Raw genomic sequence first — 23,580 nt, forward strand, 5'->3', positions numbered from 1 at the left:
AACATTTACCGGGGCACCCTGCTGGATAGAGGCTGGTTACTGAAAAAGCCTTTCCCACGCCATCCCCCCCCCAGACACCCCTCCTCACCTCCCCAGGAACAGCAGTCTCTGCCCACCTGGCCCCGCCCGCCACACTGAGGCTCGCTTCACCTCTGACCTGAGTGCCCCCCAGCTCACCAGGCCACAGGCCCAGGCTGTGCTCCCTGATGGGGCGTTTGTAATCTGCTGAGCATGCGGGCTGAGGCAGGAGGCTGATGGAAGCTGGGCAGGTTCCAAGAGGAGAGAGTTTTGACATGTCCCTGAAAGGTTCATTTAGACTTCAGTCAGCTAAAGAGGCCACGATTTGGAGGCCAAGGAATTTGGTGAATTCGGAACACAACCAGAGGTCTGCGGGGTCAGGGATGGAGGAGTGGGCTTTTTCCCCTTGCCGGGGCCCCGCTCCTCTTCCTGCTCTTCCCGCAGGCGCCACTGGGAGGTGCTATGGCTGTGCCTCCCCTGGGCTCCAGCGCGTCTGGCTGCAGTGGGCAGAGCTGCGGAGGTGGGTCCCTCCTCTGCCAGGCCTGGCAGCCCCCTCCTAGGGCCTTGTTTGGCTTGGGGTGGTGCCGGGTGTGGTGGCGTGTGTGTCGCGGAGAGTGTTAGGTCCTCCCTACCAGGTGCCCTTGCAGGGGAGTGCCACAGCAGGCAGTCCAGGGACCCCACTGTTAGTCTCACGTTTTTTAACCTCCTGTCTCTCCCCAGGATCCCTGAAGCCAGGTACAAGCAAGATGGGAGTGGGTCATCTCCGTGGAGAGACAGAGGCTGGTCTGTTTTCCAGGCTGGTAGGGACTGTTCCTGAAGGGAGGAAGGGATACCAGCCTCCTGAGCCTCGTGTTGCTGCGTTAGTGTCTCAGGCCCTGCCAGGCCTTAGAGACCCTCTTATTGACACTGCCCACTGGATGGGGACCAGAGCTGGACACAGCTTCTGCCGAACCCTCAAATCCCAACCTAAAGCATGTAACTCAAGACCTACCTGAACTGAAAGGTCTTCTCAACCTGGGCAGTGTGGTACAATTGAAAGGGTGGGTCTGACCACCTCTCCTGCACCCACGGAGTCGGCAGAGGTGCGCAGGATCTGCCACTCACCATTCACCATGTGGCCTTGAGGAAGATGCACTCGGGGCCTCAGTTTCCTCATCTGTAAAATGGGGATGTAATTACACTCTCACAATGTAGCTGTGAGTATTCACTGAGAGCACTGCAGAGGGGCTGGTGTGGAGTAGGTCCTCAGGAAAGGTTGGATCCATGTCTTATCAGAGCTAAAAGCCCCAGGAGGAGAGGGGGGCTGGTTTGTCCCCACAAACCCCTGGGATCCCCGGCTCCCCAGCCCCTTGCCCCTCTCTCCAGCCAGACTCTATTGAACTCCCCCTCTTCTCAAACTCGGGGCCAGAAAGCAGTGAAGTAGGAGCAGCCGTAAGTCCGGGCAGGGTCCTGTCCATAAAAGGCTTTTCCCGGGCCGGCTCCCCGCCGGCAGCATGCCCCGCCCTGGCCCGCTCCATCTCCAAAGCATGCAGAGAATGTCTCGGCAGCCCCGGTAGACTGCTCCAACTTGGTGTCTTTCCCCAAATATGGAGCCTGTGTGGAGTCACTGGGGGAGCCGGGGGTGGGGAGGGGAGCCGGCTTCCTCCAGCAGGGAGGGGGCCGAGGAGCAAGCCAGCGGGGGAGGCTGACATCACCACAGCGGCAGCCCTTTAAACCCCTCACCCAGCCAGCGCCCCATCCTGTCTGTCCAAGCCCAGACACAAGTCTTCACTCCTTCCTGCGAGCCCTGAGGAAGCCCTGTGAGTGCACTGGCTGGGGCTTGGAGGGAAGTTGGGCTGGAGATGGACAGGAACAGTGGGTGCATTTCAGGCAGGCTCTCCTGAGGTCCCAGGCGCCAGCTCCCGGCTGGGGAAAAACTCACCTCTCAGCCTGCGTTGGGGGCCCAAGCTCCAGGCAGAGTGGGCTGGATCGCTAGTGTCCTGGATCTCTCTCAGACCAGGCAGCCCTGGGCTCATTGTAGTGCCTGGGATGACTTGGCTGGTGCGGAGGAATTGATGGTGGAAACCACCGGGGTGAGAGGGAGGCTCCCCATCTCAGTCAGCCGCATCCACAGGGTGTGCTTAAGGCTGCAGACGCCGGCTGGTTAGGCCAAGGCTCTGCTGTGTGTCACCCCTCTAGAACCTCCAAGGAGGTGAGGAGTGTGTGAATGCACCTGTGTTGGAGCACGGTGTCCCACTCCGGCGGGTCCCCAGGGCCTGAGCAGCAGCGATAGCCCTGTGACAATGTGAAGGGCCACAGAACTCTTGTATTCCACAGTCTGGGGCAGCAGAGAGTGGAGATGGGAGGCCTGTCCTTCCGACAAGCAGCCGCTTCCACTGTCTGACAGTGGGAGGTCACCCGCACTGTAGCAGAGGGGTAGGGGGCGGGTACTGCCAAGGAGGAGCTTTGGAGTGATGGACAGGGCAGGCCTGGGACCCTTGGTCTTTTCCAAAGCATAGTTTCCTTTCGAGGTACTATTCCAAAGGTAGCAGTGAGGATGGCGCACGTTTATGTGGCTGGGCCACTCTGTTTGTCCGTGGAGTGGAGAGGAGCCACGCTTCTGCCCTCTCAGAGGCCCAGATGTGCTCACTCCTATTTGGGAAGAGAGAAGGGGCACAGCAGCCCTGCAGGGTCCCCTGGTTCTACTCGTGTTTCTGGGCTTCTGCTGGTAGGGGGTGCCACCTACCCATTTGCCCCTGGACTTTCTTTCTCCACTGCCCACTTTCACCTCAGCTCAGGGGAGGGGCCCTGGCAGGAGCCACAGGGCAGGAGGGTCCAAGCCTGTCCATGCTGTCCTGGGAGTGTCTTGAGATGCCCCTGGGTGGGCCGCCCCGTAGTCATCCTCCTCTCCCCCTCCCCACTGGCTCGAAGGTGGGACTGGGGAGGCTTCATCAGAGGACTCTAAAGGATTTCTGGGGATTCTCCACCTCTAGACCCTGACCCGGGAGGAGGAAGGGGAAGGAGGCTGGTGCTGGGTGGGAGTGGGGGTGGTGTGTGCTTCATCCTCCCTCCGACCAAAATCCAAATCTTATCTCTAGATCTGGGGGCTGCAGTGTTGTGTACCTGCCACCCTTAGCCTTGCTGCTTTGACCTGTACTGTCTGTTCTGATCCTCCTGAGACTGGAAGCTGGGGGTAGGGGACACACACACTTTACTTTCCATCCTGTTCCTCGGGAGCCCAGCAGGGGTGCAGGAGGGGAAGGCAGGCATGAGGGCAGGTGGAGTGGGGGCAGAAGCAGGGCCAGGGACAGAAGGTGGGTTCCTGTCTGGGATGGTGGTGCAAAAGCTGAGACAGGCTGGGATGGATGGAGGCCAGGATGCAGGGCTACCGAAATCACCTGGTCCCAGCTGGCTCGGGGGTTTGGACCACAGTTCTTTGTGCAGGAGTCCTTGGGTGTTTGGGGAGCGGGTGTGGGACACTTAGGGTGAAGGGAGGGATTGGCTGTTTGTAGCTCAACAGTGGAACAGAGCACTGTCTCTGAGGTCTCTGGCATCACTGGCAGGGAGAGGGCTGGCTGGGCCAGAAGCCCACCTCATCCCCAGTGCTCAGAGAACGGGGTCCTCAGAAGTGGTCCTGCCCCCACTTTACACATAAGGAAATAGGCGCAAGGAGAGAGGGATGCCCAATGGCAGGCGCTTCGATGAGTCCGTGTGAACGCTGCTGCGTGCCCAGGGAATGATGGTGAGAAGCAGGTGGAGGCTGGAGCGGGCAGCAAGGAACTGACATTTCTAGGTCCGTTTTTCACTCCTTGGTCAAAGGCAGGCTCTCTCCCTGGTCATTACCAGGAGCCTGGCTCTGGGCAGCAAAGAACTGACATTTCGAGGAGCTCTGCTAAGGGCTGGGCAGCATGTGAGGGAGTTCACAGACACCGTCCCATTTTCACAGCCCTCTGAGGTCGATAACACAACCCCCACTTCACGGATGAGGAACTGGAGCCCAGAAAGGCTGTCAGCCCTGGGAAAGGAAGGGCAGGGCACTGGGCTGGGCAGCTGGCCGGGACCGCTGGGGTGATGGCGTTCGCTCTGCTTCCCGCAGGTGGGGTGCCGGTGAGGAGGGGTCTCACCAGAGGGGGGCCGGGAGAGCGCGCTCTTGCCTCCGTCCTCAGACCAGTGCGTCCCTCCCAACCTCTGACCTCTCTGAGGCCAGGAGATGGGTTCGGCTTCCTTTGGTACCTCTTTTGGAAGTCTCTTCAGACAAACACTGGAGCACCCTAGGGTGCTGTGGTCAGGTTAGTGGCCAGGTCAGGTTCCTGTTCCTGTTCCCAGCCACCCCCATCCATCTGCCCAGGGACCTACCTGCCTGGCCTGCTCCTGCCGCCACCCCTCTCCATGAGTGGGACTCCTGAGCAGTGCCAGGCCCAGGCCCTCAGGGTGGCAGTTGCTGGATGGGGCCGGACTTCCCATTCCCTGGCAGGCAGACTGTTGGCTCTGGAAGATCCCTGGGGGACTCTGACTTCTTGGTTACTCAGGCTACTCCTTAAGGGTAGCCTTATGAGAGCATAAGGGCATGAGGGGAAGTCAGTGGGTAGACCAGGTGTCTCTGGTTCCTCTGAGGAAATGCAGCTTCTTTGCCAAGAGCTCTTGGGCTTTGGTGGCTTCCTAGCCCTTGCCTGGGGTGGGCAAGTTTTAGTCTCTTCAGCTGCAGACTGGAAGCTGAGCTGACCTGAAAAGAGCTGCAGTTCTGGAGTTCCAGCTTCCAGGCCAGGGCCAGCTTCTGGGTGAGAGTGGGAGGTGATGGTTCCTTGAGGCAGAGGCAGTAAACCCTCACACCTGCAGCTGGACAAACGCCCCAGCTGGCTGTATTCTGTGCGGGCAATGTGGTTTCTGGAAGATCTCTCCAGTGGCTCTGTGGCTGGTCTTGGCAAAGAATGTTCTAGACCAAGGGTTGTCAAACTGCCGCTCATGGGCCAAATCCAGCCTGCTGTCTGCTTTTGTAAATAAAGTTTTATTGGAACAAAGCCATGTTCGTTACATATTGTCTATGGCTGCTTTCACACTGCAACAGCAGAGACCACATGGCCTGCAAAGCCTAAACTATGTTCTGTCTTGTCCTTTACAAAAACAGTTTACTGACCCCTGCTCTAGACCTCCAAAGACCTGGTATCCTGTTTCCTGGTGTTCAAGTTCAGAGAGGTGTCTGGACTAGGGGCTGAGCCTGGCCTGAATGGGCAGTGCTGTGACAAGTGTCTAGGATGGCTGGGTACCCTGCACAGAGCTAGAAGGCTGCCTGGCACAGGTGAAAGCAGAGCTGCTCCCTCATCCTCTGACCCTCTGCCCCTCCCTGCTCCACCCTGGCCTGCTTTAGCTCTCCGCAAACATGGCCAACAAGGGTCCTTCCTATGGCATGAGCCGCGAAGTGCAGTCCAAAATCGAGAAGAAGTACGACGAGGAGCTGGAGGAGCGGCTGGTGGAGTGGATCATAGTGCAGTGTGGCCCTGATGTGGGCCGCCCAGACCGTGGGCGCTTGGGCTTCCAGGTCTGGCTGAAGAATGGCGTGGTGAGTGGCACCCTGGGCTGGGGGCTAGGGTGTGCCACCTTGTGGGTCCTGGACCAATCCCTGAGCTGAGTGCTAAGCTGCGTCCTATGCCCTATGCCTGGTAGATTCTGAGCAAGCTGGTGAACAGCCTGTACCCCGATGGCTCCAAGCCGGTGAAGGTGCCCGAGAACCCGCCCTCCATGGTCTTCAAGCAGATGGAGCAGGTGGCTCAGTTCCTGAAGGCGGCTGAGGACTATGGGGTGATCAAGACTGACATGTTCCAGACTGTTGATCTCTTTGAAGGTAGAGAGGAAGGAGGGGTTGGGAGAGGAGGACAGGGTGCTGGGGCAGGGAGAGGGAATGACCAGAATATGCCACAACTAGGGGTGTGCTCACCTGCACACAGCAGGGATGGGATATGCCGAGAATAACACGCCACGCTCACAGGGCCCACTGAGAGGCCTCCCTTGAACTGGGGACAGCTCTTGCCCCTGGGTTGGCCATTTTTTTTGGAGAGACGGGGGCAGGCCCTGGCTCGGAGTCTTGTTTATACGTTCTTGATGTTCGTCTCCTCTCTCCTGTCTTCTCACAGGCAAAGACATGGCAGCAGTGCAGAGGACCCTGATGGCTTTGGGCAGCTTGGCAGTCACCAAGAATGATGGGCACTACCGCGGAGATCCCAACTGGTTTATGAAGTATGTGGCCCCCAGGGAGCTTGTGTCTCCACATGGGCTGGGAGGCAGCTTGTGCTAAGGAGCTTGCGGGAAGGATAAGGGGAAGCAGATAGCCAAGAAGGGATGAAGTGGGGGTCTGAGATCGGGAATAACAGGTCCTTAATACTCCTTGACCCCTCCCTTTCCACCCTCCTGCGCTCAGTTTCCCTAGCCTATGAGGCAAGCTAGATTAGGGAAAAAACGTGAAACAGGAAGGCAATGGGATCGAGCTAGGATGTAACAGAGGGATCAGAAAACAGGTGGAAAACACGCAGTTCTAGCAAGTCTTTATCCTGGTTCCTCCTTTTCTAGGAAAGCACAGGAGCATAAGAGGGAATTCACAGAGAGCCAGCTGCAGGAGGGAAAGCATGTCATTGGCCTTCAGATGGGCACCAACAGAGGGGCCTCCCAGGCCGGCATGACAGGCTACGGACGACCTCGGCAGATCATCAGTTAGAGGGGAGAGGGCCAGCCCTGAGCCCTGCCCTCCCCAGCTCCCTGGCTACAGCCATCCCGCTTAGCCTGCCTCACCCACACCTGTGTGGTACCTTCAGCCCTGGCCAAGCTTTGAGGCTCTGTCACTGAGCAACAGTAACTGCACATGGGCAGCTCCTCCCTGTGCCCCCAGCCTTAGCCCAACTTCTTATCTGAAAGCATCACTGCCTTGGCCCCTCCCTCCGGGCTGCCCCCACCACCTCTACTGTCTCCTCCCTGGGCTAAGCAGGGGAGAAGCGGGCTGGGGGTAGCCTGGATGTGGGCTAAGTCCACTGTCCTCCTTGGCAGCAAAAGCCCATTGAAGAAGAACCAGCCCAGCCTGCCCCCTATCTTTTCCTGGAATATTTTTGGAGTTGGAACTCAAAAAAAAAAAAAAAAAAAAAAAATACATCAATCTTTTCTCAGGCCTGGCTGGCAGAGTTTGATTTGCTCTGGTCACTTCTGTTAGGGTTCCAGATCTGAGCACAGGACAGGCAGGCATCTCAGGCTTGTATGTGCTTGGCACCCTTCAGGTGCCAAGATTCTGGGGGGGTCAGATTCTCAGAGGAAACAGGCCATAGAAGAACAGGAGAGTAAATCTTGGGGACCGAAGGGAAAAAGGAGCCACTCAGCAGTGCGCAGCGATTTTGGGGAGACAGAGGAAAGGAGAGACTGCAAGTGGCAGAATTGTTTGGAAGGTTTTTATTTTGGAAAAGCTGTGCAGAAAAAAATTCAAGAAAATGTTGCTGTAAGAAGAGAAAAACAAATCTTAAGCATTAAAATAAATTCAACCAACTAGCTCAGAAGAGGGGAGAAGGCCAAGGTTGAGAGAAGAGTCACAGCCTGTCAGGCAGATAGTTGGCCTCCGGCGGGAAGGCCATTTCCCTGAGCACTTGCAGAGGAAGACAGGGTGGTGGCAGGACTGGAGTGGCGGTGGCTCCCAAGGCTCTCTCCTCCAACACGCGCGTCTGCCATCTGCTCTGCAGTCCTGCCGCAGGATTCCCTAGTGAAGCAGCTCAGGCCTGGGGGAGCCGTGTGTATCCCAGCTGTGCCAGCAGCATCATACCAATCGTGGGGGCAGAGGTGAAGGAGCCAGGGGTTCATTCAAGGTTGGCTTCTGATCAGGCATCTTGGGAATGGATGATGGAGGTAGCCGCTTTCAGGACAGGCATGTCCAGGGGCTCCTCCCAGCCTCTACCCCAAAGTCCTCTTCCCAAGTGACCCCAGTGACGTTTCCATTGAGATGCGCTCCTGGCTATGTCAGGCATCTTCTTAACTCATGTGTGGGTGGGGGTCCCCCATGTGTGGGGAACCTAGGCAACCGGCTTGGCCCAAGAGAGATGAGGATGGAGGCAACCCACAGGGGGCACCAATCCCCTGTCCAACACCTTCTCACCGAAGTTCCCGTTTGGCTGGAGGAAGACCCTGTGCTCTGACCAGACTTCTCTGGCAGCAATCCTCTGCCATTTGTATCTTAAGAAGGCCCTCACCCTCTTTGAGTGGCGTCAGAGGATGCCTCAGATTCCAGATGTAAGCATCAGGGCTGCTTTCTCTCAAGAGCTCCCTAATTTTGGGAAAGAAGAGCCTGTCCCACACTGTCAGGCCCTGAGGTCAGCAGATCTGCTCCTCCTTCCCGTGCAGTAGGTCTCGGTGCTGATGAGGGCAGTCCAGGGCGCTCTTGTTCTGAGACAGGCTCCAGTCCCCTTGCTCCAGCAGGTCTGGGACAAGGAGGTCAGAGGTGGTGGAAGGGCCCCTGCTCTCTGTTTCCACTTCGTCTGGATCCTTCCTGCTGCAGAGTGGCACTGATTCTAGCTCTGTCCCTTCCTCCTTGGCTTTCCGGCTCCGATGGGGCCAGTGGCACGGTCCACTCCTACAAACTTGGTTGGAAGCCACATTCCTCTGGCTCAAATATACTTCCAGCATGTAGTAAACAGTCCAGAAGACGGTGAAACAGCCTACCAGCACCAGGGTCTGGGGTTGAGGCAAGTACCTACGTGAGGCACTGTTTCCCGAAGCCTACAGCCTTTCTCAGCCCAGGACAATGAGCTCAGGAAGTCTTTTTCCTTCTAGGGACTGCCTTTTTCACACAAACTCTTCCCCCTCCCCACTCCCCCGAAAAGACCTGTCCTATAAGAGTTAGGCTAGCAGGGTAGGAGCAATGCTACGAAACCACTGCTGGGACCCAGGTCCTCCCAGTCCTTCGCCACGCGGGTCACCCTGAGAAGCACGCTAAGAACTCCATCCCCAAGACAGGACAGTCCCGTCTACCCGCAGCTTGAGTCTTGGCCCTAGTACCTTGAGGGTGTTGGGAGTGATGGCGTAACCATCTTCCTCAGGAATTTTCAGCCCCGGTGGGCAGGGCAGGGCGAAGTCATCATGCAGGTATTTTCCACTCATGGCACTCTCTAGCAGGCTGTGGAGAAGAAAAGAGATGAGGATGCCCCACTGACTGTGGTTCCTGTACCATCTGCCCTCACCCATCTTCCCCTCCTACAGCTGAAGACAGGGAAGCCCCACAGCAGAAAGGAGAGGCCCAGACTGTGAGTTCCCAGCCCAGGGCTCCGTCTCCCGGCTTGAGGCTGGAGCTGGGAAACACAGCTGGGTTCAGAGGGCGATGGGCTCCCTAGGCGGCCCTTCCCCTGTGAGTGGCCTTCCATCTGACACATGCAGCTTTACCCACCTTTGTCTGTCCCTGATGTCTACTGGACTCCACACAGAGCCATATAGGGTCAGCTGCCATTGCCGGAGGATGCCAACCTGGAATGACTCATCCCCTAGGGCAGCAAGGGGCAGCTCGTGAGCCACGCCCCTCTGTCAGCCATGCCAAACAGCAGAGGCCCTGCCCACCCTGCCACCCAAAGGGGCTCAGGCCACATGGTCTGCTCTAGGAGCTGCCTCACTCTGTCCCACTGACCCCAGGGTCTGCAGAAGAGCCTCACTGGGGGCCCCTAGGGATGGAAAAGGTTGAAAGATTGTACTCCAGAGCAGAGTCTTGCTTTTCTCTCCCATATTTTGGGGGTTCAGCTGGGATTCTGCTTGGAAAAAATGTCTTTCTACCAAATTAAAGAAAGCTTTGAAAACCACTGGCCTAGGGAATGTCTAACTTGACTGGAGGATGGGAGGATTGAGCTCAATTTCCAGTCTATACGCTGATAGTAAAGATATTCAAAATTCATGGATATTGTGGCCTTCACTTATGGTGACCTTCCACAAGTCACCTCAAACCTCTGGGCCAGTTTAAAAAAAAATGGTGAAATGAGTCCTGCCCTTACCTGCCTACCGGGGCTGGCCGAAGGATGGTTACACGTAAAAGGAATTGAAATGTGGTTTCAACAAGGACTTTTTGTTGCTATCCTAGGAAAAATGGGTGGGTCACTCCTCCAAGGAATATGAGAGGCAGTATAAATGAACAGTTTCAGATAGCAATGCCCATTTCAAGGATGGGGCACACTCTTGGCATCAACCCTCTTGGTCCAGTGGCAACCCTATATATTGCACACGGGACACTTTCTGTGGGGACTCTGAGATGCAGAGGGACCAGATAACAAGCAGGAAAGGCAGGGCCTGCTGCGAGGGCACGAGGCTCACCGACATCCCTGACGACAAGCCTGTAGGTCCCCCGGGCTCTCTCCCCCCAGCATCGCACAGTGGAGAAGGTCCAGTCATTGAAGCCGTTGGGGTCCCTGAGGAAAGAACACAGCAGAAACAGGTGGAAGGCGTGGGCCAGAGAGCTGACCTTCCCCCAGCAACACTTTCTTCCTGCAGTAGCCATGGAAACTTGGGAGGGTGCCCCGAGGGGTTCTCAGGTGCCCCTTGCCCCTGGGGTCTCATGGAAGGAGGAACTTGTGTTAACGTGGTGTGGTGGAAAAAGCAAGCACGGGGTGTGCACAGGCTTGGAATCCCATGGATCTAGGTTTATTCTTATTCTCTTGGGCACTTACTAGCTCCATGACTTGTTTCCTCTTTTTTTTTTTAGAGACAGGGTCTCACTCTGTTACCCAAGCTGGAGTGCAGTGGCATGATCACCGCTCACTGCAGCCTTGACTTCCTGGGCTCAAGTGATCCTCCCACTGCAGTCTCCTGAGCTGCTGGGACTATAGGCATATACCACCATGCTCGGCTAATCTTTAAATTCTTTGTAGAGAGGGTCTCACTTTGTTGCCCAGGCTGGTCTTGAACTCCTGGCTTCAAGTGATTCTCCTGCCTTGACCTCCCAAAGTGCTGGGATTACCGGTGTGAGGCACCATGCCCGGCCAGTTTCCTCATTTGTAAAAAGAGGTTACAAAGTCTAATCTACGGGATTCTTAGAAGGATTAGAGAACGTGTATGTGAGGTGCAGGGCCTAGCACTTGAAGAAGGCATGTGATGAAAGGCTTCCAGCCGCCAGGGATAGCCAGTGCCACAGTAGTTTAGGACAGTGCCAGGATTCACTTCCCACATTTCTTTTCCTTGGAAAGGCCCTTGCTGCAAAGGTTGCTCAGGTCTTGGGTGGGTGTACGTACGAGTCCATGCTGCGGGGGGCGCCGATGAGGGACATCATGCCGCTGGGGCAGAACAACTTCAGTTCCAAGCTGCCGCGCCGTGGGTGAGTGATGGAGACTGTCACTGCCACGTGCTCCAGGGTCTTCAGCCCCGACATCTCCAGATCCATCCTGCTGACTGTGGAAAGTCAGGCTGGGCAGCTGGGAAACCAGCCCCCAACTATGCCTTCACTTCACCCCCATGTACACAAAGACACACGCTCACTGAAGCCACATACACATGTCTACGGCAACCCTAACTGGGACCTCGCCTGTACTAGTAAATGGAATGGAGTTTCTGCTCTCAAGTTTACAACATAGCTTCGAGTCTAGTTGGGAAGACAGCACATACCCAAGACACAATGTAAGAATCCAGTAGAGCAACTTCAATCATTCATACATCCAAAAAATTATTTACTGGATCCCTCCTATACTTCAGGCACTGTACTAGATGCTGGGAATATAAAGATAAGATAGGCATGGTCCCTGTCTTCTACCTGCAAGTGGAAAATGATATGGTATGGGAAACATACATAACTGATAAGGGAAGAGAAATAAGTCTGATGGTTTTAGGCACACAGCAGTGAGCTATAATGAAGGAAATGAATACAGATTGGTAGAGAGGGTTGGTAGAGGGCATTGCAGGCAGTGGAAAAGGCGTGAACAAAGATGGGTGAAAATGCACACATCTCACTGAAGACTATGCACAGTTAATTTTTTTAAAATGCTGGTGGATATATTTCAATGAAATTATGTGAGTGAAGACAACCTCGAAAGAAGCATATAGCCGGGTGTGGTGGTGTGCACCTGTGGTCCCACTACCGGGGAGGGTGAGGTGGGAGGATCGCTTGAGCCTGGAAGGTGGAGGCTGCAGTGAGCCATGCTCATGCCACCACACTCCAGCCTGGGCAACAGAACAAGACTCTGTCTCAAAGAAAAAAAGAAAGAAAAATGACGCGTAGCACACAATTCCATTTACGTGATGTTAATTGAAGTAACATACCTGCAGAGATAGAGAACAGATAATGGATGCCAGAGGCCAGGGACAAGGGAGGGGATGGGTGTCGCCAGAAAGGGGTAACACAAAGGAGTCTTGTGATAATGGAATGGTTCCAGATATTGTTTGTGGTGGTAGTTATACAAGGCCACATGTGATAAAATTGCATACAGCTACACACGCGCAGATATAAATATTGACAGCATGTATATCTGGTGAACTCTGAATAAATGCTATGGATTGTACCAATGTCTATTTCTTGGTTTTGATATTATACTTTAATTGTGTGAAACATTAAGATTGGGAGAAGGGTGCATGGAACTTCCCTTGTACATTTCTTTGAAACCTCCTGTAAATCTACAATTATTAAAAAAAAAAAAAGAAAAAAAAACTACTGAAGTGGAAGACTCAATTGGAGACTATTAAGAAATTAGGCTGTAATGAGAACGATTCTTTTTTTTTTTCTTTGTTTTGTTTTGAGGCAGAGTCTCTCTCTGTCGCCAGGCTGGAGTGCAGTGGCATGATCTTGGCGGCTCACTGCAACCTGTCTTCTGGGTTTAAGCGATTCTCCTGCCTTAGCTTCCCAAGTAGCTGGGACTATAGGTGCTCGCCACCACGGCCACCTAATTTTTGTATTTTTAGTAGAGATGGGGTTTCACCATGTTGGCCAGGATGGTCTCGATCTCTTGACCTCATGATCCACCCGCCTCGACCTCCCAAAGTGCTGGGATTACAGGCATGAATCACTACACCTGGCCGAGAACAATTCTTTTTAAGCACCCTTTCTTCCATTAATTTATTCCAGGCTAGGCATGGTGGCTCACTCCTGTAATCCCAGCACTTTGGGAGGCTGAGGCAGGAGGACCGCTTTAGCCTGGGAGACATCATCTCTACTAAAAATTTAAAAATTATCTGGATATAGTGGTAAGCACCTGTGGTCCCAGCTACTCAGGAAGTTGAGTGTGAGAGGATGGTTTGAGCCTGGAAGAAGGAGGCTGCAATGAACTGTGATTGTGCCTCTATACTCTAGCCTGGGCAACAGAGTGAGATCCTGTCTCCAAAAAAAAAAAAAAAAAAAAAAAAAATTACTCCAATATGCAAGGCAGAGTGCAATACCTTCATTTTACAGACACAGTAGCTCAGAGAGGTACTGAAAGTAGGGACTAGATAACCTAGGGTGGGAAGGGCTTTAAAGATTTTTGTTTTAAATAAGCAACTAAGAGCTACTATAGATGATTGAGCAAGGACAGGGGTTTTTGTTTGTTTGTTTGTTTGTTTTTTGAGACAGAGTCTAGCTCTGTCACCCAGGCTGGAGTACAGTGGCTAGATGCTTGGCTCACTGCAACCTCTGCCTCCTGGGTTCAAGCGAGTCTCCTGCCTCAGCCTCCCAAGTAGCTGGGATTACAGGTGCATGACAACATGCCCAGTTAATTTTTTGTAGTTTTCGTAGAGAGGGGGTTTCACTGTGTTGGCCAGGCTGGTCTCAAACTCCTGACCTCAGGTGATCCACCTGCCCTGGCCTCCCAAAGTGCTGGGATTACAGGCACGAGCCACCATGCCCAGCCTCATTTTCCATAATTCCATCTGTCACCTCGTCAAAGGCAATGTCCCGTTTCTTTGAAAACAACCTCTCCCTTCCACTTTCACCACTCTCTTCTTGACCCCCTCATTTTCCCACAACCCCTCAAGTTCCTTTCTCCTAACTGGCTGAGATTCCACGGCTCATCCAACATGTGTGTTTGCATTCTCAAGCTCCCTTCGCCTTCTGTCCTTTCACAGCAATGTTTGACAAAAGTCAAACACTGGCTCAGCCTCGTTATCCATCTTCTCGGCTGGACCTTTTTACTAGCGCCTTTCCTACTACAAATGAAAAACAAAAACAAATAAACCCTTTCTCAACTCTTCACTTTCTTCCACCTACCAGTGTTAAGAGCATGGGCTCTGGAGCCACCCGGCTTGGGTTCTAATCCCCGCTCTGCCACTTATTAGCTGGGAGAACTGTTTCCTCATCTGTAAAATGGGGCCAGTAATAGTACCTACTTCATAGGGTTGAGACGAGGATTAAATAGTTAATATACCTAACGCGTTCAGAATGGTACCTAGCTAATGTTAAGGCTACATACGCGTTAGACATTATTTATTTTCCTTTATTGTCAAAATTCTTGAGAAAACTGTTTAGACTCACTATGGCTACTTCTTACCTTCCCAATTGTCCCTGACATTTTTTTTCTATCAAAATAGTATACAAGAATTTAAATGTAAGTTGGTGCTAGAGTGCTTATAATGAAAAAAACAATTCCCTACCACCTTTGTGATCTACTCCCCAGAAGCAAACTTTTTAAACTTGTTTTTAATTGTTTTCTTCTGGCATCTACTTTCGTGTTTCTAAACAGTAAGTGTCATGGATATTTCATGGCTTATCAATTTGAGACATTATGTATTGACTTTCAATTATGGCAGATGAGAATTTAACAAATCATGCCCACACCTTTTCCCTAATTGTCTTCACAAAGTAATTACATCACAGTTTTTTTTTTTTTTTTTTTTTTTTAAACAGAGTCTTGCTTTGTCGCCAGACTGGAGTGCAGTGGTATGATCTCAGCTCACGGCAACCTCTGCCTCCCAGGCTCAAGCCATACTCCCACCTCAGCCTCCCTAGTAGCTGGGAACTATAAGTGTGCACCACCATGCCCAGCTAATTTCTGTATTTTTTTGCAGAGACAAGGTTTTGCCATGTTGGCGAGGCTGGTCTCGAACTCATGAGCTCAAGCGATCTGCCTGCCTCAGCCTCCCAAAGTGCTGGGATTAGAGGCATGAGCCACTGTACCCCGCCACCAGTTTCTTTGAGAAGCCTTCCCTTTCTTCCCTAGCAGCAGGAGACATCTCTGCTGTGCTCTCAGAGCACCTGTGTTGTCCCTGTTGCAGTGCCTACAACACTGCACCATGCCTGTAAACCTGACTGTCTTCCCTACCAGGTTGGGAGCTTGTTGAAGGCAGGAACAGTGTCTTAATACAGTGCCTGGGATGAAGTAGGCCTCGAATATTAGTAGAATGAATAAGTTGATTGAGAGATATTTCACAGAAAAAAACAAAAAGATTAAATTGCAAGGGAAAGGGTTGGGGAAGACCTGGGGAGAGGCGAGGGATATAAAGGGATGAAAAACTCTTGAGTTTCAAGTTTGGGGGCCTAGGGAATGGTGAAGGCACTGACATAAACGGGAAAATCTTAGAAAGCAAGCCAGCTTTTGAGAGGTGATAGTGAGATCTAAAATTCTGTACATGGTAAGTGTAATGCATTGATGCAACATCAACAGCACACAGTGATTTAGGAACAGAAAGATGATGGAAAATATTCATGGTATAGTGAGAGGGGAGCACTGATGTGGCAGAGAAGGGGCTTACAGGAGAGAAATGACATGTTATGGAAGAGAATAGAATCCCAAAAGGAGAAGAATCCCAAAAGGAGTGCTTGTCTGTGTTCGCAGTGTACATAGTGGCATGCTACATCCATTTACTTCTTGGTGTGGATGGGGACTTGGGTGGCAGTGCAAATGAGTACACTAGTACTCTCTCTACCAGAACTAAATGAGTCAGTGCATTAAATGAGCTAATGCTGAGAACACTGCTTGGCACATAAAAAGCATCTTATTATTTGGCCTTTAGTAAATTGGAATGTTTTTCTTTTTTTTTTTTGAGATGGAGTCTTGCTCTGTCGCCCAGGTTGGAGTGCAGCAGCATGATCTCAGCTCACTGCAAGCTCCACCTTCCGGATTCACGCCATTCTCCTGCCTCAGCCTCCCGAGTAGCTGGGACTAGAGGTGCCCATCACCACGCCCGGCTAATTTTTTGTATTTTTAGTAGAGACGGGGTTTCACTGTGTTAGTCAGGATGGTCTCGATTTCCTGACCTCATGATCTGCCCACCTCGGCCTCCCAAAGTGCTGTGATTACATGCGTAAGCCACCGTGCCTGGACTATTTGCCCATAATCTTATGGAAGCTATGCTCTAGTTTCTTATCCTTTCCACTGGTGAAGGATCAGAATAAGAGATTTAGGTTGAGGACTCATTTGCGGAGAAGTGGTAGCTAAGGTCATAAACACAGCTGCACTGTCGAGGAGGATGATGTAGAGTGAGGAAAAAGTCAGGAAACAAGCCTTAGAAGACACTCACAGTTCGGGAGTACAAAACAAGTGCCTCAGGCAGAGAGGGCAGAGGAGAGCTATGGAGCCAAGAAGGCCACAGAAGCTACAGGAGGAGAGAGGTTGCAACAAAGGCCTCATTGATAGAGTCAGAGCGACAAGAATATTAAAAAGGATGAACCCTGAACCAACCCCTAAACCGGTGAGGAAAGGGGCACGATGGGTAAGAAAGCAAGTCTTCAGTGGCAGAGGGAGTGTGTGAGAAAGGGGAGAAATTGCTTCAGTTCATGCATTTGAAAAGTCTCCTGGTTGGAGGCGGCAGGGACTTGCATTTGAAAGCAGAAAGGAAGAATCAGCAGAGAGGGAAATGCTGGTTAAAGAGGGAAGACCTGGAGAGGAGAAGAAACAGGACTCACTGCGTAGGCAGAGGCTTAGCCAGTATCCTCAAGACTGCAAACAACAACAAAAGGAGAGATGCAAGTGGGAGTTCAGGTACCTTCTCATCACAGACTCTGAGCCCCACTCTCCTTCCTACCCTCAGGTAGAGACTTCAGACCAGCGTCAGATCTAAAAAACCCAAGGGGCCCCAATCCCCTCTCCCTCATCACCTCCTGTCAGTGGGGAGAGATGAAGATCTGTCTTGCTTTTTAGCAGCACTTCTCAATATGGCAGCCTGTAGCCACATATGACTATCTAAATTAAAATGAAGTATAATAAAACTAAAATTTAGCTCCTTAGTCATATTAGCCTTATTATTATTATTATTATTATTTTTTTTTTTTTTTGAGACGGAGTCTCGCTCTGTCGCCCAGGCTGGAGTGCAGTGGCCGGATCTCAGCTCACTGCAAGCCCCGCCTCCCGGGTTTACGCCATTCTCCTGCCTCAGCCTCCTGAGTAGCTGGGACTACAGGCGCCGCCACCTCGCTCGGCTAGTTTTTTGTATTTTTTTTTTTTTTTTTTTTTGAGAGGAGGGTCGCTCTGTTCCCCTGGCTGGAGTGCAGTGGCCGGATCTCAGCTCACTGCAAGCTCCGCCTCCTGGGTTTACGCCATTCTCCTGCCTCAGCCTCCCGAGTAGCTGGGACTACAGGCGCCCGCCACCTCGCCCGGCTAGTTTTTTGTATTTTTTAGTAGAGACCGGGTTTCACAGTGTTAGCCAGGATGGTCTCGATCTCCTGACCTCGTGATCCGCCCGTCTCAGCCTCCCAAAGTGCTGGGATTACAGGCTTGAGCCACCGCGCCCGGTCGCCTTATTATTATTATTATTATTTGAGATGGAGTCTTACTCTATCATCCAGGCTGGAGTGCAATGGCACAATCTCAGCTGGCTGCAACCTCTGCCTCCCAGGTTCAAGCAATTACCCTGCCTCAGCCTCTTGAATAGCTGGGACTACAGGCATGTGCCACCATGCCTGGCTAATTTTTTTTTTTTTTGAGACAGAGTCTCGCTCTGTTGCCCAGGCTGGAGTGTAGTGGCACTATCTCAGGGCACTGCAAGCTCCGCCTCCCGGGTTCACGCCATTCTCCTGCCTCAGCCTCTCGAGTAGCTGGGACTGCAGGCGCCCATCACCACGCCCGGCTAATTTTTTGCATTTTTAGTAGAGACGGGGTTTCATTGTGTTAGCCAGGATGGTCTCCATCTCCTGACCTCGTGATCCGCCCGTCTCGGCCTCCCATAGTGCTGGGCTTACAGGCGTGAGCCACCGCGGCCGGCCAATTTTTGTATTTTTTTTTTATTTTTTATTTATTTATTTATTTATTTATTTTTCTTTTGAGACGGAGTCTTGCTCTGTCGCCCGAGCTGGAGTGCAGTGGCCAGATCTCAGCTCACTGCAAGCTCCGCCTCCCGGGTTTACGCCATTCTCCTGCCTCAGCCTCCGGAGTAGCTGGGACTACAGGCGCCCGCCACCTCGCCCGGCTAGTTTTTTGTATTTTTAGTAGAGACGGGGTTTCACCGTGTTAGCCAGGATGGTCTCGATCTCCTGACCCTCGTGATCCGCCCGTCTCGGCCTCCCAAAGTGCTGGGCTTACAGGCGTGAGCCACCGCGGCCGGCCAATTTTTTGTATTTTTTTTTTTTTTTTTTTTAAATAGAGTTGGGGTTTCACCATGTTGGCCAGGCCGGTCTTGAACTCCTGACCTCAAGTGATCTGTGCCCCTCTTGGCCTCCCACAGTGCTGGGAATATAGGCTGGGTATGAGCTACCGCACCTAGCCTACTATTATTTTTGAGACAAGGTCTTGCTCTGTCACCCAGCATAGAGGGTGCAGTAGTGCAACCATGGCTTACTGCAGCCTTGACATCCTGGGCTCAAGCAATCCTTCCGCCTCAGCCTCCCAGGAGGCATGCACCACCACACCTGGCTAATTTTATTTTTTGTAGAGATAGGGTCTCACTGTGTTGTTCAGCCTGGTCTTGAACTCATGAGAGTAAACAATGCTCCCGCCTCGTCTTCCCAAAGGGATTACAGGTGTGAGCCACCATGCCTGGCCAACTGGTCACGTTTTAAATGTTCAACAGACTCAGATGGCTAGTGACCACTGAACTGAGCAGCATGGACATAGAACAATTCCATCACTGCAGAAAACTCTTTGGGACAATGCTACTCTAGAGTCTTAGAGGCATTTCACCTCCTCTTTTATCTCAGGGATGTTCAGCTCCCTCTGCTTTATAAAAAGTTCACTCTCGGCCGGGCGCGGTGGCTCACGCCTGTAATCCCAGCACTTTGGGAGGCCGAGGCGGGCGGATCACGAGGTCAGGAGATCGAGACCATCCTCCTGGCTAACACGGTGAAACCCTGTCTCTACTAAAAATACAAAAACAAAAATTAGCAGGGCGTGGTGGTGGGCGCCTGTAGTCCCAGCTACTCGAGGCTGAGGCAGGAGAATGGCGTAAACCCAGGAGGCGGAGCTTGCAGTGAGCCAAGATCGCGCCACTACACTCCAGCCTGGGTGACAGAGTGAGACTCTGTCTCAAAAAAAAAAAAAGAAAAAGTTAACTCACTAGCCCTCAGACACTGAATCAACCAGGTCCTGGAGGAAAACAACCATAACTTGGCTGCCAAAGCGGTTGACTGCCTGGGACTGAGCTGCTCAACTTTTTTTTTTTTTTTTTTTGAGAAAGAGTCTCACTTTGTCACACAGGCTGGAGTACAGTGGCGCAATCTCGCGATCTCAGCTCACGGCAACCTCTGCCTCCCGGGTTCAAGTGATTCTCCTGCCTCAGCCTCCCGAGTAGCTGGGATTATAGGCACGTGCCACCACACCCGGCTAATTTTGTATTTTTAGTGGAGATGGGGTTTCACCATGTTGGTTAGGCTGGTCTCAAACTCCTGACCTCAGGTGATCCACCCACCTTGGCTTCCCAAAGTTCCCAAAGTGCTAGGATTACAGGCATGAGCCAGGGTACCTGGTTCAACTCTCATTTTAACTGGACTTATTTCCTTCAACCTCTAAGCAAGCCCACAAACTTATTCGACCTGTTTTGTCTGCTCAGAGGAAAATGTGGTCGTGTTGGAGGAGAAGACAACTTCACTGGCTCTGAAAAGCCAATGAAAATAGTACTTTGCAAAAAGTTGTGAATAACTCTGCATGTCAAAATTACTCAAGGCAAAAAAGAAGAAACTCCCCCAAGGAGCTGGGGGTAGGGAAAACTCTAGTAAAACTTTTGCTTGCTGCCCTTCCAATAGGTAAAGGGCTCCATTAGCCAAACTCCCTAAATCTTTCCCTCCCTTCTGTTAATCCTGCTTTCTCCACTAGGCCACCTCCCACTCTTCTCCACCCAGGCAATCTGTCCTTCTTTCTCTTACTTTTTAGTGACAAGCAAGCAGTTGCCAGATGCCTCAATGCCTAGGGTAGACATTCCGTGGCAACATCGCCCGGTCAGCTGGAAGCAGAGGATGACGAAGCTGGGGAGAACATATTACTCTTTTAAGTCACTGCCCTCATTTGACAGATGCGACGGGAAAGAGCCATGGATGGAAGGTGAAGTTGAAGGCACACCATCTCTAAGACACGCAAGCGCAAAGCCAGGGGGTTCCAAACGAACTGCATTCCTGGAAATGTGTCTGAACTTCTCTGACTTGGCTGATGCCTTATGCCCTTTCCAAGATAACATTCCTTTTACGGAAAATGAAGTGACTGGCCCAGGGGTTTCATTCCATGCGGAGGGAAATTGGGCAAGTGCTGTACGTGGTTAGGAGAGAGAAAACTCAGTTCTTCTCAGTGCAACCTCCACCCGAGGGAAGCTACCCCTCACCCTCCCTTCTGAGTAACCTTCTCTGGCCATCCCTTCTCCTGCCATGGCTCTCGATTGATCACTTTCTAGGAGGACAGAAAAAGTGAAGACAGTTCTGGTTTGGGCACTAGGCATAGCATGCTTCCTCTGCAAAAAGTAGCGAATGACTCACGGAAAAAGAATCCCCCAAGGAGCTGGGGGTAGGGAAAACGCTGGCAAATGTGCAGACAGGGCATCCTCTAGCACAAGCATCCTGATCCAGCCACAGTCTCCTCTAGGGGGGCCGTCCGCCTCTTCGCTCAACATAAAACCAGGTTGCTGGCTTAGAGGATGCACCCTCTTCAGACAGTCCTGGTTCACCCTGGGCACCACGGAGGTGGAGGCAGATGATGGGTCACTAAAGCCTAGGAGACTTCTACAGACCCTCTGTCCATCCCCAGCAGACCGCATCTGACTCTATTAGGTAAGCCTGAGAATCAAAGGAAGAAATGCCAAACTCCTTTACTTCATCTGGACACCAAAGGACTGACCAGAGTTCTCTGGCAAGATCCTAGCATGGAAGCCACCGGAGCTTCTCTGAGCTCCTGCCCCGGTCTCGCCTCACCTCCCCAAGCCCTAGTCCCATGCCTTCCACCCGCCTTCCTCCTCAGTTGCTCTGCTGCTCCTTTTCACTACTAGGAACCCAGGAGAAAGGTCTTGTTTAAGCAGCCGGGGCAGCCAACTCAGAAGCAGTAACATGTCCTAAAATGGTCAAAGAAAACTCCACAGGTTTGGCTGGAGCTCAGCTCCGAAAGGGGGTAGAATCTGGCAGGGAGGACGAGTTTAACTTCCTTGTCACCCGGCCCCAAACCTCAGGCCTAAGATTAACCCACTTTGTGCTGATTACTTACCATTCCACAGAACCTCCAGGGAACGGGGGGACTGCGGAATCGCCTGGTTTTCTTGTAACATGGGACTGACGTAGGATGCTAAGTAAGGGACAGAGGTCCAGATCTGTGAAAGGAAAGGAGGCGATGGCAAATCAACAACAAGAATGATCACACCCACCACATTCTCACAAACACACACGCCCTTGTCAATACGATCTTGAAGGTTTAGCTGTCTTTATTTTTCCACTCCTCATCACCTTCCTTCAGCCCTCGGCTCCTTCTTGCTCGCTGGAATGCTACGTACAGCCCCTAGTTAAGGAACCAGAGGAAATGGCTGTGTCCAGGGTGGAGGAGGGGAACCAGAGCATCCTGAGTCCCATGCATACTCAGGTCCCATTTACTCTATTAGTAGTTTGGAAACTTCAGTGATAGCACTGAGCCTGCTTTCTCATTTGTAAAATGGATGTCAGCTGGGATGAAGGTTGAAGTGGTTAAATCAATGAACTGAACGAATATTTACTAGGCACCTATGATATCCCAGGCAATGTTTTGGGCATTCAGCCCCGACCCTTGGTCACTCCACACAGGGCACCCTGCCCTGCCAACACCTGTTCACCTTGGCTGCATTCACGAGCCTCCAAGCATTGAGCAGGCCGAAACCGTGCTGGTGGCTATGGCTGAAGCCTGCCTCGTTGGTGACCCACTCCGCACGGCGATCCTCGTACTGAAAGGACAGAGGTCCTGGTTAGTCTCTTGCATTGCCAGTGTAGTCTCAACAATCTAACTCTGGTTTCCCTGCTTGCTCTGCCGGCTGATCCAGTCCATGCTCTCCCACTGTGGCTACTGGGAATGGATTCCCCAAGGGAAGCTGGGACAAAAGGTCAAAGCCCATGATGTCACCACCCCAGTGGCTTGCTTCTAGAGAGGGGCCAGGAGGCACAGCCAGAGCTCTCCTTTGCAGATAAAATGAGTTTAGGCCGCCTGTGGTCTTTGTGGGGTCCCCACACCTGTTCTTTACATATGCCACTCTGAAAGGGATTCTGAAAGAGGCTTAGTATCGAACACTTGGGACATTGAGAATCTAAAGCCACCCGACACCCAAACTCTGGAGCAGCCTGGACCAGGCCACTTGTCTACCTGGTGGTATCTCACCCGGGTGGCGGTGAAGACAATGATGTGCTGGACGTCACGCCACGTGAGGCAGGGCCGCACCTGCAGCATTAAGGCTATCATGCCAGCTGCTAGAGGCGCTGCAGCTGAGGTCCCTGTGTGGCCCTCGGTGCAGCCAGTGCCCTTCTGAAGGTCCCAGTCAGTGGTCACCTGGAAGTGGGATGGGAAAGGGAAGTGGGTTGGAGAGTGAGTTTAAGCTGGGGCCAGTGGTGTGCACCCAGAGCGCCAGTTACTTGGGAGGTCCAGGAGGAAGATTGCTTGAGCACAGGAGTTCAAGGTTATAGTGAGCTCTGACTGTGCCACTGCGCTCCAGCCTAGGTGACTGAGTGAGAACCCATCTCTAAAAAACAAAAAATAATAATTTTTAAAAAAGAAGCTAGAGACTGAGTTCAAAGTTGTTATGGGGGGAAGGTACAGGGCTGGGCCTCAGAACAGGTCTCTCAGGTAGACCCTTCCCTTGCTACAGCTGAATCTTTGACTAGAGAGGGACCCAGTAGTAGGGCAGGTCCTGGCCTCCTAACAGAATGTCTGGAGAACAGAGACAAAGATAACAAAAGTTACTTTTGAGGGTGTGGTTGTTGGGAAAAGGAGGTAGAGATAGGAAAGGGCTCCCATTCAGTGCAGATAAGGGTTTCCCAACTCTTTTCTTTTTTTTTTTTTCTTGAGACAAGGTCTCCCTTTGTCGCCCAGGCTGGAGTGCAGTGGTAAGATCATAGCTCACTGCAGCCTTGAACTCCTGGGTTCCAGCGATCCTCCTGCTTCAGCTTCGCATATAGCTGGGACTACAGGCGTGTACCACCGCACCCCACTAATATTTTTATTTTCTGTAGAAACAGCATCTCGCTATGTTGCCCAGGCTGGTCTCGAACTCTTGGCCTCAAGCAATCTTCCTGCCTTGGCCTCCCAAAGTGTTGGGATTATAGGCATGAGCCAC

The 23,580-nt window shown here is 52.3% G+C and overlaps 2 protein-coding genes across 8 annotated transcripts in view; one reads left to right on the forward strand and one right to left on the reverse strand.

Annotated features, from left to right (window-relative positions):
• Positions 1–91: 91 nt before the first annotated feature.
• Positions 92–9,803, forward strand: TAGLN (transgelin). Of its 3 annotated transcripts, none has more exons than XM_023208314.1 (5): positions 92–1,817; positions 5,363–5,554; positions 5,659–5,836; positions 6,126–6,228; positions 6,559–9,803. In XM_023208314.1, the coding sequence occupies exons 2-5, from the start codon at positions 5,375–5,377 to the stop codon at positions 6,701–6,703; spliced, it is 606 nt and encodes a 201-aa protein (XP_023064082.1). In that variant the 5' UTR covers positions 92–1,817; positions 5,363–5,374; the 3' UTR covers positions 6,704–9,803. The 3 variants fall into 3 exon arrangements, with proteins under 3 accessions (XP_023064082.1, XP_023064084.1, XP_023064083.1); XM_023208316.1 differs by lacking the exon at positions 92–1,817 and adding an exon at positions 1,826–4,286; XM_023208315.1 differs by lacking the exon at positions 92–1,817 and having other exon boundaries at positions 4,300–5,554.
• Positions 7,408–23,580, reverse strand: part of PCSK7 (proprotein convertase subtilisin/kexin type 7) — a 28,830-nt gene continuing 12,657 nt past the window's right edge. For 2 of the 5 annotated variants that reach the window (XM_023208307.2, XM_023208309.2), the window contains 8 exons: positions 22,614–22,796; positions 22,093–22,200; positions 21,498–21,600; positions 11,223–11,379; positions 10,309–10,403; positions 9,401–9,494; positions 9,016–9,133; positions 8,291–8,691 (listed from right to left, as the gene is read on the reverse strand). In XM_023208307.2, coding sequence (XP_023064075.2) covers positions 8,332–8,691; positions 9,016–9,133; positions 9,401–9,494; positions 10,309–10,403; positions 11,223–11,379; positions 21,498–21,600; positions 22,093–22,200; positions 22,614–22,796 — 1,218 coding nt within the window. In that variant the 3' untranslated portion in view covers positions 8,291–8,331. Of the gene's footprint in view, positions 8,692–9,015; positions 9,134–9,400; positions 9,495–10,308; positions 10,404–11,222; positions 11,380–21,497; positions 21,601–22,092; positions 22,201–22,613; positions 22,797–23,580 lie in introns of all 5 variants that reach the window. The other 3 variants (XM_023208306.2, XM_023208310.3, XM_023208308.2) reach the window with 3 other exon arrangements.

This window comes from Piliocolobus tephrosceles, chromosome 13 (assembly GCF_002776525.5).
Source record: "Piliocolobus tephrosceles isolate RC106 chromosome 13, ASM277652v3, whole genome shotgun sequence".
NCBI lineage: Eukaryota > Metazoa > Chordata > Mammalia > Primates > Cercopithecidae > Piliocolobus > Piliocolobus tephrosceles.

What these genes read in the sequence shown, in the direction of transcription:
- TAGLN (XM_023208314.1), top strand. Translation starts at nt 5,375, where the DNA reads ATGGCCAACAAGGGTCCTTCCTATGGCATGAGCCGCGAAGTGCAGTCC. An exon ending in GACTGTTGATCTCTTTGAAG is followed by an intron (nt 5,837 to 6,125) that starts GTAGAGAGGAAG and finishes GTCTTCTCACAG; the next exon opens with GCAAAGACATGGCAGCAGTG. An exon ending in GATCCCAACTGGTTTATGAA is followed by an intron (nt 6,229 to 6,558) that starts GTATGTGGCCCC and finishes CTCCTTTTCTAG; the next exon opens with GAAAGCACAGGAGCATAAGA.